The sequence below is a fragment of the Gracilinanus agilis genome, chromosome 4, assembly GCF_016433145.1.
Source record: "Gracilinanus agilis isolate LMUSP501 chromosome 4, AgileGrace, whole genome shotgun sequence".
Lineage (NCBI taxonomy): Eukaryota > Metazoa > Chordata > Mammalia > Didelphimorphia > Didelphidae > Gracilinanus > Gracilinanus agilis.
Window position 1 is genome coordinate 315288974 of NC_058133.1, and position 14386 is coordinate 315303359.

Consider the following 14386-nt stretch of genomic DNA (forward strand, 5'->3'; position numbering starts at 1 on the left):
AAATGTGATTTTGCAATACATTAATAATGCACTATAACCAAACTCACCATAATATTGAAAAAACCCTCATGTAATGTTGTTCAGTTGTTGCCTTGAGATGCAAATCAGGCAGTTTGAAATGATCTAGTCTAAGCTGGTGCTTGAAACCTCAGTAGCATTAACACTCCTTTCCCCCTTTTAATGTCACACTGTCTTAAATCATATTTTCACACAACCAAGTAAGTGGGGTATGCCTTTATTGGCTTCGTAAATTACAACAGGTCAGGCTAATGTCAGGTTAAGCTCCCACACCTTAATTATGTGTATCATTTCCCAGTGTGATTAGTATCAAATTTGGGGTTCTGGCAAAAAATACTCTTAAAGTAACAGCAGCTTCCACAAATGGTGGAAAATATTTTAAATCAAGCTCTGAAATAGGGACATGTTCCACAGCTATCATCTATTAATATTGAATCACATTCAGAACTATAACACTATGTAAAAAAAAAAGTAAGTCCCCTGTAAGGATCTTGTGCTTCTAAAGTCTTAGCTCACAAATTCGCCCTGGGAAATTGAACAGAATATTATTTTTTATTTTCTTTAAAAAATACCTAGCTCAGCCAAAAGGAAAAAAAAAAAGGCCATTACATTGTTTTACAATTTTGAAAACAAAATATCAACACTTTGAGGAATTGACAGTGTATTCAACAAATACATGTGCCATTGACTATGGAAATGGAAAAATCACATTATAAAGTGTACTTTAAAAAATAAATTACATAGCAAATAACAATAACAAACACAAGCATGTGCCAGTGGACCTGAAAGCTTTGCAAATAGGAGAATAAAATTCAGTTGGCACAGAGTCTGTTTTGCTCTTGTTACCCATTTCCATATTAGCAAGGAGCTTTTAAGCTTTAAAATTCTGCCCCCCCAAAACATTCATTGGAAGAAGTAAATTATTTCCATTAGTGATCAGTAGCATAGAAGACCATGGTGATGGTAAAGGACTGCAGAAGTGAAATTCATCCACGTGGGATTCAAAGGAGATGCACACACAAAGCATATGCTTGGTATCAGTTTTCATCTAGAGTTCATCCGTAACTGATGAATGATGATGCTTTCTAGAATGAAAATAGAAAAAAATAACATATCTTCAGTTATTCTCAAACTAAAACCCAAGTTGAAAGTAAGGATAATGCTTATATTTGATATTCTACTAACACACATGAAGGAATTAAAGAACCAGTTACATGAGCTTAGTGGTTTGTCATAATTTTAGTGACCATATTTTCTGAATAAAAATCAGAACATATGATTTAATGGATAATTTTTTTTCTAATTTAGAAATAGACTTTTAAATTGGAACAATATTAGATAAATTCTGGACTTTGAGTTGCCATAGATATTATCTCTGCCACATTTGAGTAACTTGTTTATACTATAATTATGCTTTACATTCAAGGTTCTCAAAGCGCTTTTCAAACCATTATCTAGTGGGAAGTTCCATTTGGCCCTTCTTACCAAGAAAATGACTAAGACAGAGAAACAGTGAATGACTTGACTAGAATCTTATGGTAGTTTAGCAATTACTACAGAAATGAAAACCAGTTTATCTTTTTTTTTTTTTCATCAAGCCACACAGTTTCCTGTGCCAGCTAAGTCCAATTAAGACCCATTTTTCTGAATTCCCTATTTGATAAGAACTCTTGGAAAAACTGGGAAACATTCTGACAAAAATTGGGCTTAAATCAATATCTTACACCATATTTCACAATAAATTCAAAATGAATATATGATGAATTATATTATTAAAAAATTAGGAAAGAAGCAGATCATAAACCTATTGAAAGGGAATAAATTCTTAACCAAAAAACAGATAGACATGATTACAAAAGATAAAGTAGATAATTTGATTACATGAAATTAAAATTTTTTAAACAACAAAATCAAGCCATCTAGAATGAAAAAGGAAGCAGTTGGTTGGGAAAAAATATTTGTGTCAGAGATCACTGATAAAGTTTTAATATCCAAGTTATATAGACAATTAGCAATGCCCAAAAGACATTCCACAACAGAGAATGTAAAAAGATCTGAATAGACTTTTCTCAAAAGAACAATTGAAAACTATTAACTATATGAAAGAATGCTCCAAATCACTACTACTAATTTAAAGGCATATAAAATTAAAAGAAAACCAGAAAAATGACAAAGACATAAAAGATGGCAATAATCAGCTTAAAACTGTTGTGGAGAGACAGGGACGCTAATGTGTTGTGGTTGGAAATGTGAATTGTGACAACCATTCTGAAAAGTAGTATGAAATCAAGCAAAAAGTTACTAAAATATTTATATACTTTGATCCAAAGATTCCATTGCTTTGTATATGACAAAAAAAAAAAAAGGAATCTCCATATGCACCAAAATATTTTGTAAAAGCACTTTCTGTGATAGCAATGATCTGAAAACAAAATAGATGCCTGCTGAATGAAGTCAAACAAATTGTGGCATGTGAATATAATGGAATTTTATTATCCTCTAAGAAAACAAGCATGATGAATAGAGCAGCAAAGAAAGACTTACACACTGATTCAGTGAAGTAATCAGGGTTGGGGGAAAAATACAATGTCTTACAAACTTTTACCACTATGCCAACTATCTTTATATATGAAAAGCATTTATTTCAGATTGGTAGTTTCCAGTTATCCCCTATCTAATTTCTTTCAGACTTTAGACTCCGGTTTCACACTCATTTGTACATTGAATGTATTCTAGGTAGAACAATTAGGGTAGTACTAGGTCTGGAGTCAGGAAGACCTGAGTTCAAATCCAATCTTGGAAACTTACTTAATGTGACCCCGGGCAAGTCTCTTAATCCCAGTTTAGATCACATTTATAATGCACTTTTCACAGTGCTTGGCACATAGTAAGCACTTAACAAATATTTCCTCCTCTCCTTCCTTTCTCTTTTCTGCTACATCCTTCCCTCCCTCCTTTCCACCTTCCTTCTCCCCTTCCTTCCCACCTTTCTTCCCTCCTTTTCATCCTTCTCTCCTTCCCTCCGTTCCAGTCTTCCTTCTTTCCTTTCCTCCCTCCCTTCCTTCTTTCCTTCCCACCTTCCCTCTTTCCTTCTTTCCTTCCTTCTTCCTTCCTTCCTGCCTGTTTGCCTGCCTGCTCCCCTGCCTGCTTGCAGCTAAGCCCCTCACTGGGTAGAGTTCTAAACTTGGAATCAAGAATATCTACATTCAATGAATGCCTCAGATACTAACTAGCTGTGTGATACCAGGCTTAACCTCTCTTGGCCTCAGTTTTCTCATCTGTAAAATGGGAATAATAATAGCACTTATCTAAAAGGGTTCTTATGAGAACCAAAAGAAATAGTATAAGCCAAACCTTAAAGTACTATTAAATGATGGCTATTCTATTTGAAAAGAAAAACTTTTTTCACATTTTTGAAACTCTTTAAATTTTGTCAGTCTACCTCAGGCCCTCACTATTGCAGTGGTCACCTGACTGCCTCCATTCCCTTTCAACACCACACAATCCTTCACATGGCCACCACACTGACATTCCTTTTAAAAATGTCACTTCCTTATCAGGAAATTCCAGTGACTCCTTTTGACCTTTAGGCTAAAGTAAAAAAAAAAACTCTTCTATTTGGCATTTGATGATTTCACAAGCTGTCTGTAGCCTGCTTTCCTAGAATTATATCAAATGACTAAGCCTTATCCCCTCCACTTTCCAAACTGGCCTCCTTGCTCCTTACACGCTGCATTTTCCTTCCTATCCCTTTGTTAATGTGCAGCCTGACCTTGTGTCTGGAATGTTCTTCTTCACTTCCTCCTCTTGGAATCTGTAGCTTCCTTTGTCCTTAAGCTCAAGGGTCATCTCTTGCATGAAGTATTTTCTAATCTTACTGATTCTATCTCTGTAACATCTCATTTATGTCCCCTTCTCTCCACTCACCACACAACCACCATTCTAATTCAGGTCTGCCATCACCGCTTACCTGGACTCTTACCTCCTAATGGATCTCCTCAAGTCTCTCAAGTCTCTCTCCACTTCAATCCACGCTCCGCACAGCTGCCAAAGCTACTATCCTAAAGCTCAGATCTGACCATGTCACTTAATAGAACCTTCTCTGTTTGCCACTTTAAGCCCTTCCAAAATTGGCTCCACTCTACCTTTTCAGCTTAATTAAACATTATTCCCTATCTTGAACTCTACATTTATGGCAAGACTAACAAACTTTAACTGCTGTGTTTTCCACAAGATATTTGTAGCTCCTTGCCCCTTATTATGGATATAAAGATATGATTTTCCTTTTTTAGAATTTCGTATGTGCAAGTGCTCTCTCTTTCTCCTTACTTTGAAGAATATACATGAAACAATATTTCTTTCTATAAGATAAATATATGCACATGAACATTTATATATAGCTATATCAATAAATAAGGCCTTTATTCTCCTGACAAGATCTCAGTGTATTAAAAATTTAGTCCTCCTGTAAGCCTAAGGAATCTGAGGCGGTATTTCACAAGAAGCTCTCAAGAGTAAGACAGATGGACAGACAGACAGATAGATAGATTAGATAAGGAGAGAGAGAGAGAGAGAGAGAGAGAGAGAGAACAGAGAAAAGAGACAGAGAGGAGTGAGAGAGAACAGAAAAGAGAGACAGGTGAGAGAAATAAAGGAAAGAGAAGGGAGAGAGAGAGAGAGAGAGAGAGAGAGAGAGAGAGAGAGAGAGAGAGAGAGAGAGAGAGAGGTAGTAGGTAGTTAAACATAGCTATAAGGCCTCTGATTCCCTGCTTGACAGAATAATCCTAGGCTATTCTTGGCATTTGTAAGATACGTGGCATGTATCCTATTAAAGTTATTTTTCTCCTGGTCCTCGGTTTCTTCTCTAAAACCTCTAAAGAGAAAGTATTTCTCTTTTTCCAGTTTTTTATTTTTCCAATAATAAACTGTCAACCTGGGCCTAAATAAATTCACAGTACCTGGCACCATATGTAAAACCTTCATATCTTTCTTGTTAGCTAAGTTTAAGTTTCTAAGGAAGTATTCTCCCCAAGCAATTACTGTTCTTAAAGTTGTAATTTTGAGGGCAAGGACTCTTAGTTTTTGTTCTTGTACTCCTATTGCCTAGAACAGTACCTGAAACATAGTAGGTAATTTTAAATGATTGTTAATTGAGTGAAAGACCCTCCCTAGTTGTTAGTGCCATCTCCCCACATATTAAAAATATTTTGCACTTATTTTGTGTATATTTTCCATTTGTTTATTTATATGCCATGAGGGTTGGGACTATTTTGGTTTAGAGATATTTTTAAAATCCTTCTTTGTACCATCAGCTCTTAGCATGTTGTTCAGTCATTTCAGTTTTGTCCAGCTCTTCATGACCTGTTGGGATTTTCTGACCCTTAAAGATGCTGAAAAGGTATGCCATTTCCTTCCCCAACTCATTTTACAGCGAAGGAAATTGAGGCAAACAGTTTAAGTGACTTGCTCAGGGTCACATAGCTAGTAAGTGTCTGAGGCTGGATTCGAACTCATGAAGATGACTGTTCCTAACTTCAGAGCCTGCACACTACCTACCTCCACTTAACTAAATATCTGTTCAATTGCTGAAGTTCCAGTGCTCTACCTTAATTTGACCACGAGATGGCACTAAATTCATTCTGTTTATCAGCATCAGTGCACTGGCTTCACAATAAACAAGCTGCTAAGGCTGCTGAAATCCTCAGAAATGAATGAATACTTAGGCACAAATAGTACTGCTGAGCTCTAAAGGCAAACATGTTTACCTTGCCTCCCCAAACTGGAAACCCTTAAATATCATTACATCATTAGTAAAAACAAAGTAACATTAGATTGAAGCGCTTGAAATGTATTAAAACAAATCTTCATGGGGAAAAACTAAAATGCTAACTGGACATCTAAAAATTCTGTCAAAGTCTGTAGTAGAAAGAGTTATTTCCCATTGAATAATTATATTTCTATGCCATAATATGGTCCAATAAATGAAAAACCAGGCCAGGTCTCATTCAAACCATTTTTCCAAATATTATCTCTAACCAGGAGGGCATAAAGGACATTTAAAAATGTATATATTAGAACTCTCATGTTCATGTTATGAATATTCTGCAGATAATCTGTACTTTGGTTTCTTTGTCTCTAAAGAGGTCTTAGACTAGCCAGTTTTTAAGATCCATTCTAGCTCTCAAATTCTTGTTCTATGGCTCTTTCTTACCCAGCTTTCAAACCCATACTTCCTTAACGGCATAGCAATGGGATTTTCTTGTTAACTCCTGGCACACTTAGTTTAGGAAAGGACAGTCTGGCTAGTTAAAAATTGATTTAATACGCACTTGGTAGGATGTGGGGAGGGAGAGGCAATTTAGGGACCATTGCTATCTCCTGGTATAATCTGTTGTTTTTACTTAGGGGAATATATCTTTTCCGATTACTATATACACAGATAAATTTCAAAATGTTTGGGCAAACGAGATAGAAAACATTACAAGATGTAAAATGAATAATTCTGATTACATTAAACTAAAAAGTTTTTGTACACATAAAATGTTTGGGCATAGATCCTTTTTGTTTTTGAAAAAGAAACCAAGCCCAGCGGACACTACTACATTTATTATATTGAGATTTAAAAATTAGTAATCTAGATATAGTAGACATCATAATTTGCTTTTAACCAGGTTATTTAGTTAATCAAATCTTGCCTATGTCAGACAACAGAATATATTAATTATAGTCTAATTCAGTCATTAAAATGAATGTCTCATTTTACAAGCATAAGTATGCTAACCATGCTATAACTAAAAGCTATATTTGTATCTCACACATTTTAAATTTATATACATGGAGACAAATACTTCATGTATGTCCCAGTAACAGTGAGATATCATCTATGAAAATTATACCCTTAAAGATTCTTAAAATAGGTATTTTATGCATCCATCTTTCCAAAGCAAATAAAACAAATGTAGATGTGCATGTTTTTGTTTGAAAGTATTTATACCGTTAGCAATAAGGGAAAAGAGACACAAACATAGGATATATATATATATATATATATATATATATATTTTTGAATTCTAGCTGGTCAATAACACCTAAAAACAAAATTCTGATAGTTATATTTCAGAGCTCAGGTATGAATGATGTTTGGAGTGGTTCACTTAATAGACTAAAGCAGAACATCTTAAGTGACTTCCAAAAGTAGTCTTGTGGATATCCTTGTCAGTACACTAAAGACTCTGAAACTAACCAGTTGTAAACATATGCTGCTAAGCAGTCAAAATATGCAGCTTTTTCCAAGTCAATCATCTTATCTAAAGGAGCATGTGAGTAGTACAGTGTATACAGTGCTGGGCTCAGGAAGACCTGAGTTCCAATCCAACCTGAGGCACTTAACAGCTTTGCGATCCCCAGACAAGTCACTTAACCCTCTACCTGCCTCAGTGTTCTCATCTGGAAAAAGAAGCTAATACTAGCACCTGTCTCTCAAAGTTCTTGTGAGGATTAAATTTGTAAGGTGCTTTGCAAACCTTAATACATAAGTGCTGGCTCTTATTATTATTGTTGTCATTAATTAAATTATTATTAGTGTCAGAAACTCTTCAAAACACACCTGAAATAAAATCTTCTACACTGAGTAAAAAGAAGCTTTTTCTGAACTTGCCACTAATGCATAGTTTTCTTTGGTGTTCATCTCTCTTAAGTTGTTTGATTTTTTTTTTAATCTCCCTTAAGTTTTAACCATCATTGTTTGTAATAACAATTGGTTGATGCCTGTAATGAACAGAAAATTGGACAACTAAAGGTTATATTAAAGATTGGCATAGGTGGGGTTCATTATTACTAAGTACTCTAAATTAGAATCTGAACTTTCACAAGACATGTATTTCACAGGACAGGTACCTCAGGAAGGAAGGTACCTGTTGATGAGGTATTATGGTTTGGGGATTTTTGTTTTTTTCAAGTGCCAAATGGGCTACATATTGTAAAGTAGCAAAAGGAAAATGTAATTTAATTCAAATCAGTTGATGAGAAAATAAATTTGATGGTTTCCGACTTACCCATTCCTTTCTATGTTCACTGTTAAATAAATCCTAAAAGGTATTGAAGAATATACCTTTATTAGTAGTAAGTTCTGTGTCTACTCCATGTAGAAAATATTAATCCAGGGCTCTGTAGTTGTAGGAAATGCTATTTGTGGTATGAACGTGGATATGTCTGCACATGAAGAACAATAATTAAGGCCTCTGGGATTGAAAAAACTTGATGGGCTTTCAATAAAATGGGAATGTAGAGACTTAGAGAATGAATAATTTTTTTTTAAAAAAGATGTTCAATTCCCAGGTTTTATGGCTATCTTCCTCTTAAAATTATGAAGAAAAAAAATGCCTGAAGAGGTTCTGAAACAAGGTATGTAACCAAAGATTATTTGTTGTTCAGTGAAAATTGAGCCATTATTTCATAACCAAGGTCTAGAAAAATGCCTTTTCCATGTAGCATAGTGCTCCTGCCACACTGCCCCCTAAAAAAATTATTGCTAAAGATTTGGCTTGTGAGCAAGTGAGTAAATTAGATTCTAGCTGCTGTTCATTTCTTATCTCATCCCAGACATAGTCCCTGAGCTTTAGGATTCTCTGTATGAATATAACATGATCTCAGTGTCAAGGGGCATAATTCCCAGAAAACAATATTGTAGCAATAATTCCTTTCTTTTTACTGATAACCTTTTTTTATACCAGCAATCCACAGAGTAGATTTTGACCAAGCTGAAGGACCCACAATCAAATAGCAGTCCAGTCACCATATTCAAGTAGTAGAGAATTGAAATGTTGAATTTCTGAGCTACAGGCAATCAATTTATTTATATACTTTATTTTTTATAAAAATAATAGATCTTTAAGACACATACAGTATTGGGGAAAATAGATTACAGTATTTTTTTAAATTAGCAATTTACTTTTATACATACTTTTAGTATACTTTTTACTCCAGTGTTATTAAATTTTTCATTCAAAGAAATCAAGAGGGAGTAACCACCAAAATAATAAGAAAATGTGGATAGATAAGTCAATTTCTTAATAATAGCACAGGTGTTTTGTGAAAGGGGCTTGTAGGTTCTGACTACTCTTTCAACTCTGGTTCTCTTGATTTTTATGGGCAATTTCATTACCACTGCAGAGACACAGATTCAATATGCAGTCAACTCCCGATTTTGCTTAAATTGCTTCTTGGTATCACAAATTACTCATACTCCTTGGAAGCCATCCCAGCTACTTGGACAGCCAGTTGGTTGGAAAGCAGTGGTTTATGTGTGTTGGGAATAGGAAAAGAGTTCTCAGTTGGGTGCTGCCAAAGAGTACCCCTGCCATAAATTACATCCCTCATCTTTCCCTGCACTGAGAAACTATTATATACTGGAGAAGGAGTCTGACTAAGAGCCAGGTAGACTTGGGTTCAAGGCCCATCCCTGACACAAACTGGCTGTGACTCTAAGGGTTCTAGGCAATTCTCTTAGGATTCTAAGTAGCAGGGTCAGTCAGCAAGGCAGCACAATGGTTAGAGTGTCAGGTGTGGAGCTGAAAAGACTTGGGTTCAAATCTGACTTTGGATGCTTCCTAGATATTGACCTTGGGCAAGTCACTTAATCCAGATTGCTTAGTCCCTGCCACTCTTCTATCTTAGAATTGATACTAAGACAGAAAGTAAGGTTTTTTTTTTTTTTTAAGAAGGACTAAATAGTAAAAGAAAATGCTGAGTTGCATTGGTAGTGGGAATTTTCTCAGCCAAAAGTTCCCCCACTCAAAGAAATCACTGGTTCAATGTATCTTCCTAACCCTTTTCCAGTAGAGTTGTATGGACAGTCAGTCCTCTTATAGAGTTAAGCAATAAATAGAGCAAAACCACCCTGAGGGCTAGCCTTACCACTGCATACCCATCATACACACACAAGAAGAAAAAGAGCATGATTTGCTTCTCTGCGTGAAGAAGGTAGAACTGCTTTAAGCACTCAGAACATTTCCCCCATGTGGGGAGTAGGAAGACACCTTCTCTCTTCAGGAACTGCAGCAACTTGGTCGCTGATGCGGTGGCATGTCAGTCAGGGAACTGTGCCAAGGGGACCAGAGATGCCTCGTGACAGGGTTGCCTTTCTCAGACACTAAGCATCTACACACTGCACCTATTTTTCTACTCCCTGATCTGCAACAAATGCTCTCAATATCAAGCAGTAGGGCCAAAGAAGCTCTTTTAACCAAGCAGGATAATTAGCCATCATTTAAAATTTTCTGGGCTATTCCATCCTATTAGCAAAAATAATGAAGAGTTCAGTCTATGAAGATTGCTATCCGTTGAAAGCACTCATTTAAAATAATTTTAGGATAACTCTCGAATTCCTGAGTTTTGGGGCAGTGGATGCCTTAACTGTCCTCAACTTTCAACAGATGCCTCATGGCCAGCACCTACAGTAGGACTTTTTGTGGTTGCTGTTGTAACTTTCCACTTTTGTGTCTTGGGTAGAGTTCCTGTGTTTTTCCATAACTATGTTCCTACTGATTCTAGAATGTTCAAGAGGTGCACGCTAGAAGAAGATTAAGGTTCCCTTAGGAGCACGCAGAGATAGAGCACCATCTCCGTAGGAGTTCGGCTATGCTCCTGCTCCTACTCAGTAGAAGGGAAGTCTGAGATCCTTTTATTTCCTTGCCCTGTAAGGATAAAGGAAGCCTTGGGGCTTCAGCCAAAAGAACATCTTAAAATTTCCATCTCATAGTGTTGTGAAGAAAAGGATTGATAAAATTTGGAACATAACAGAAATGTAAGTTATTATTATAATTGGATGACCAACTAGGAGAGTGTGGTCATTTCAAATGAAGAGAAAGGCATAATATAAATGCATAGAAGGTAATTGACTCTAGGATTCTTTGCTGGGGACCTCTGATAGAAGTCGTAGATTTGGTTCTACTGATAAACCTGTTTTTGTTATAATATCCACATTATCTATGGTCTTTCCTTTTGCCACATGAGACCTGATCATCCCCCCAAAGCATGGAAAATCTTGGTTGCAAACTGTTCCCCACTCCACTAAATATTTGATCCTGTTATTAACCCATTTAGATATGAGCATAAGTTCTTAAAAGTTCTATTTTGTGTAAGGAATTCAAGAAATTTTCTTTGCTGCCTGGGACACAGTGCCCATAATGGGAACTTTGTTCAGTCAATTAAAATGTCTTTTGGTAATAACCAACCATTTTTCACTGACTCCAGGACACTCTTTGGCAGGTTGATATAAACTCCTCATGGAATTCCTAAATGATTTATGGTTGACTCAATTCACCCTCAAACATTATTCTCTCTATTTCATGAGAAACAAATTAAAAATTATCCTCTTAATTCCATAGCTCATCATCAATTGTATAGGGATCCCTCTGGTCCTGGTTATTACTGGTAATTTATTTTTCAAGCAAGCTAATCTTTTTAGATCATCTCCCTAAGCAGATGAAGTTTCCCCAAAGCAAGCAATTTTGGACTATTGCCCCAATGTATGAAACTAATTATGAAGGGGAAAATGTTAATTGGCACAAAGAGGTACCAAACTCTATCAGTCTGCTCTGCTTTGAATCATTTTTGCCATGGACCTTAGTTTGCTTCACTTTACACAGATCCTAAAATAATGGGTTGAGTTCGTTTTAGATCTTTTTTCATAATAGCCATGAAAAAAATATTAAGGTAGAGAATAGAGCTGACTCAGTTCCTAGTAGGTAAGAACAACAGTTGTTTATAAAAAAATTAATTAAGAGTTTGGACAGTGCTTTTTAAAAGATCATGCCTATGTAGAAAGCTCAAAATTCTCCTGTGGTTTAACGATGTCATATTTTGATCACGCTGGGAGAGAGGCATAAAAGTTCTGCCTCTGACACATACTGGCTCTGTGACCTTGGCAAATTACCTAATCTTTTAGTGTTCCAGAAAATTTTCTAACGCTGTAAGTAGGAGAGAAGATAAGCTGCCTTCTTGCAGTGGTAGAAGAAAATCACTCATCCTACACAAGCGAAATTTTACCTATGTTTGTTGACTGATTGAACATTAAAGGGGAAGGATCTTAAAAATACTTAGTTATAGGAACATAAGATCTTAGATTTTGAGCTGTGAGATTACTTATTCCAACTCCTCATCTTAGATGACCTAATGCTCAAAAAAGTCATGTACAAGGGTACACAGATAGTAACTGGCAGAATTAGGATTTAATCCCAATGATTTAACTCCATGATAAATTCTGCGATTTAATTCAATAATAAAGGTCCTGATTTAAACTTCAGCACTCTTTCCACAGTACCACCTTGTCTTCTCCTTCCCCCACACTTCATTCAACCCATCAATTTTGCAGATGAGGAAAGTAAGGCCCTGAAAGATATATTGACATAAAGTCTACCTGGTGCCAAAGTCAAATCTAGAACCCAAGTCTTTGAACTTCTACTCTTGGGCTCAATCAACCATTCCATTCTTCAACATCTTCTTAATTGGGAAATTCTTCTTGATAGTAAACAAGCCTCTTCTGTTGTCATTTAAGCCAACTTTCTCTGTCTTCTTTTTTTAAGTACAACCAAATTAATAATTAATTAAACTTGGACTGATATCTAGGGTACATTCCAGCTCTAAATCTAGGATCTTATGCTCCTATGAATAAACAATCCCTAAGATCCTTCTCCTTTAATATTCAATGAATTTTTTGTTGTTGGTGTTTAGTTGTTTCGATGATGTCTGACTCTTCCTGGCCCCATTCAGGATTTTCTTCTTGGCAAAGATACTGGTGTGATTTGCCTTTTCTTTCTCCAGCTCATTTTAAAGAGGAGGAAACTGGGGCAAATAAGGTTAAATGATTTGTCCAGGGTCACACTGTAAATTAGTGTCAAAAAGCGGACATGCACTTGTGTCTTCCTGACCCTAGGCCTGGTGCTCTATCCACTGTACCACCTTGCTGCACAATCAAATAATAAACAATAAGTACCTAATATGTGCCATGGCCCTATAGTGAACTTTTAGAATCCTTCACATACTTGGAGACTATGACTCTGTCACCTTTTAAAAATTTTATTCTCTCTCTGCTAAGTGATATTAACCTATTCAGACTCTTCTGTAGGTTAAGTGAAAAGGCACATCTCTTCTGAGTGTTTTCTAGAAGCACAATTTTTAAAAGACTGTTCATACTTCATTGAAAGCAATCAGGGTTTTCTTAACCTTCACCTGGTTAATGGACTCCAGTGTTGTGAATGATGCTGAACTGCCAATCCAGCAGTTCCCTCCCTGCAGCTATCTGTATCTCTCCTGTCATCTGAGCTCCGCTCTACTCTGAGCTGTGAAATGGGAGAGAAGCAGCCTATCTTACAAAGTATAATCATTTGCACTTTGCAGTTTTCTTTTTGCCCTGTTTCTATTTCCCTATAGGGGCTTTGTTCCTCTCTCTATCATGACTTCAAGAGTGATAGATTCAAATAGAGGAACAAAGTCTATGAAGTGATAATACCAGATCATATTGACTCTTCTTTGTTCTCCACAATCAGTGTGATTATTTTGAAGGGGATAGACTGTTTCGTAGATAATGGGATAGCACACTCCCAAAATGGCTTCAGTTTTACTCTCCCTGGCCCTCTAATCCATCAGAGCTATAACTAGGGTGAAATAAATAGCATCCACTTACAAAGGGAGTATACTACCATCTCTGTTCTTGGCACTTCACCTAGCTTTGCACTGCACTGATCACCCTTTCTAAGGACTCACTTCAGCCTTGGTAGGGATAAGGACAGGACTGTCTAGAACAGTGGTTCCCAAACTTTTTTGGCCTACTGCCCCCTTTCCAGAAAAAATATTATTTAGCGCCCCCTGTCACATACTATCACCACCCCCTTACAGTTATTCACCGCCCCCAAATGCACCTGTGTCCAACGCCATCCCCAAATGCATCTGTGGCCATCACTGCCCCACGAGATCCCTGCAGCACCCACGGGGGGGGGGGTGGTGGTGCCACCCACTTTGGGAATCACTGGTCTAGGGTAAGGGTCACTCTCCTCCTCTACAGCAATAGCAGAACTTTCTCTCTTTTGTTACCTCCCTCAACCTCAACACATCTGATTTTGCTCCAGGCAAAAAAGTTCCTAATCCTACTATTAACACATGAATGTGGCTAAGGATTAAGAATGGGAGGTTCTATTCTTAAAACATAAAGAGGTCTGTTTCCTTCTTTCCTCTCTCTATCATCCTTATATTATTTTTCCTACCAAGAAACCCTTTGTCCTCACCCAAGGCTTTGCAGGATATTATAAATTGTCTGAACTCTGCTAGGAAATTAGAAATTCTAGGTTCTTGAGTGGTCTTATGTTTTGGG

At 36.6% G+C, this 14386-nt stretch overlaps 1 protein-coding gene across 1 annotated transcript in view; it reads right to left on the bottom strand.

The window, feature by feature from the left end:
- Positions 1-219: 219 nt before the first annotated feature.
- The window catches only part of FILIP1 (filamin A interacting protein 1), a 292121-nt gene continuing 277954 nt past the window's right edge, over positions 220-14386 (bottom strand). The window contains exon 7 of the mRNA XM_044676116.1: positions 220-1103. Coding sequence (XP_044532051.1) covers positions 1063-1103 — 41 coding nt within the window. The 3' untranslated portion in view covers positions 220-1062. The remainder of the gene's footprint in view (positions 1104-14386) is intronic.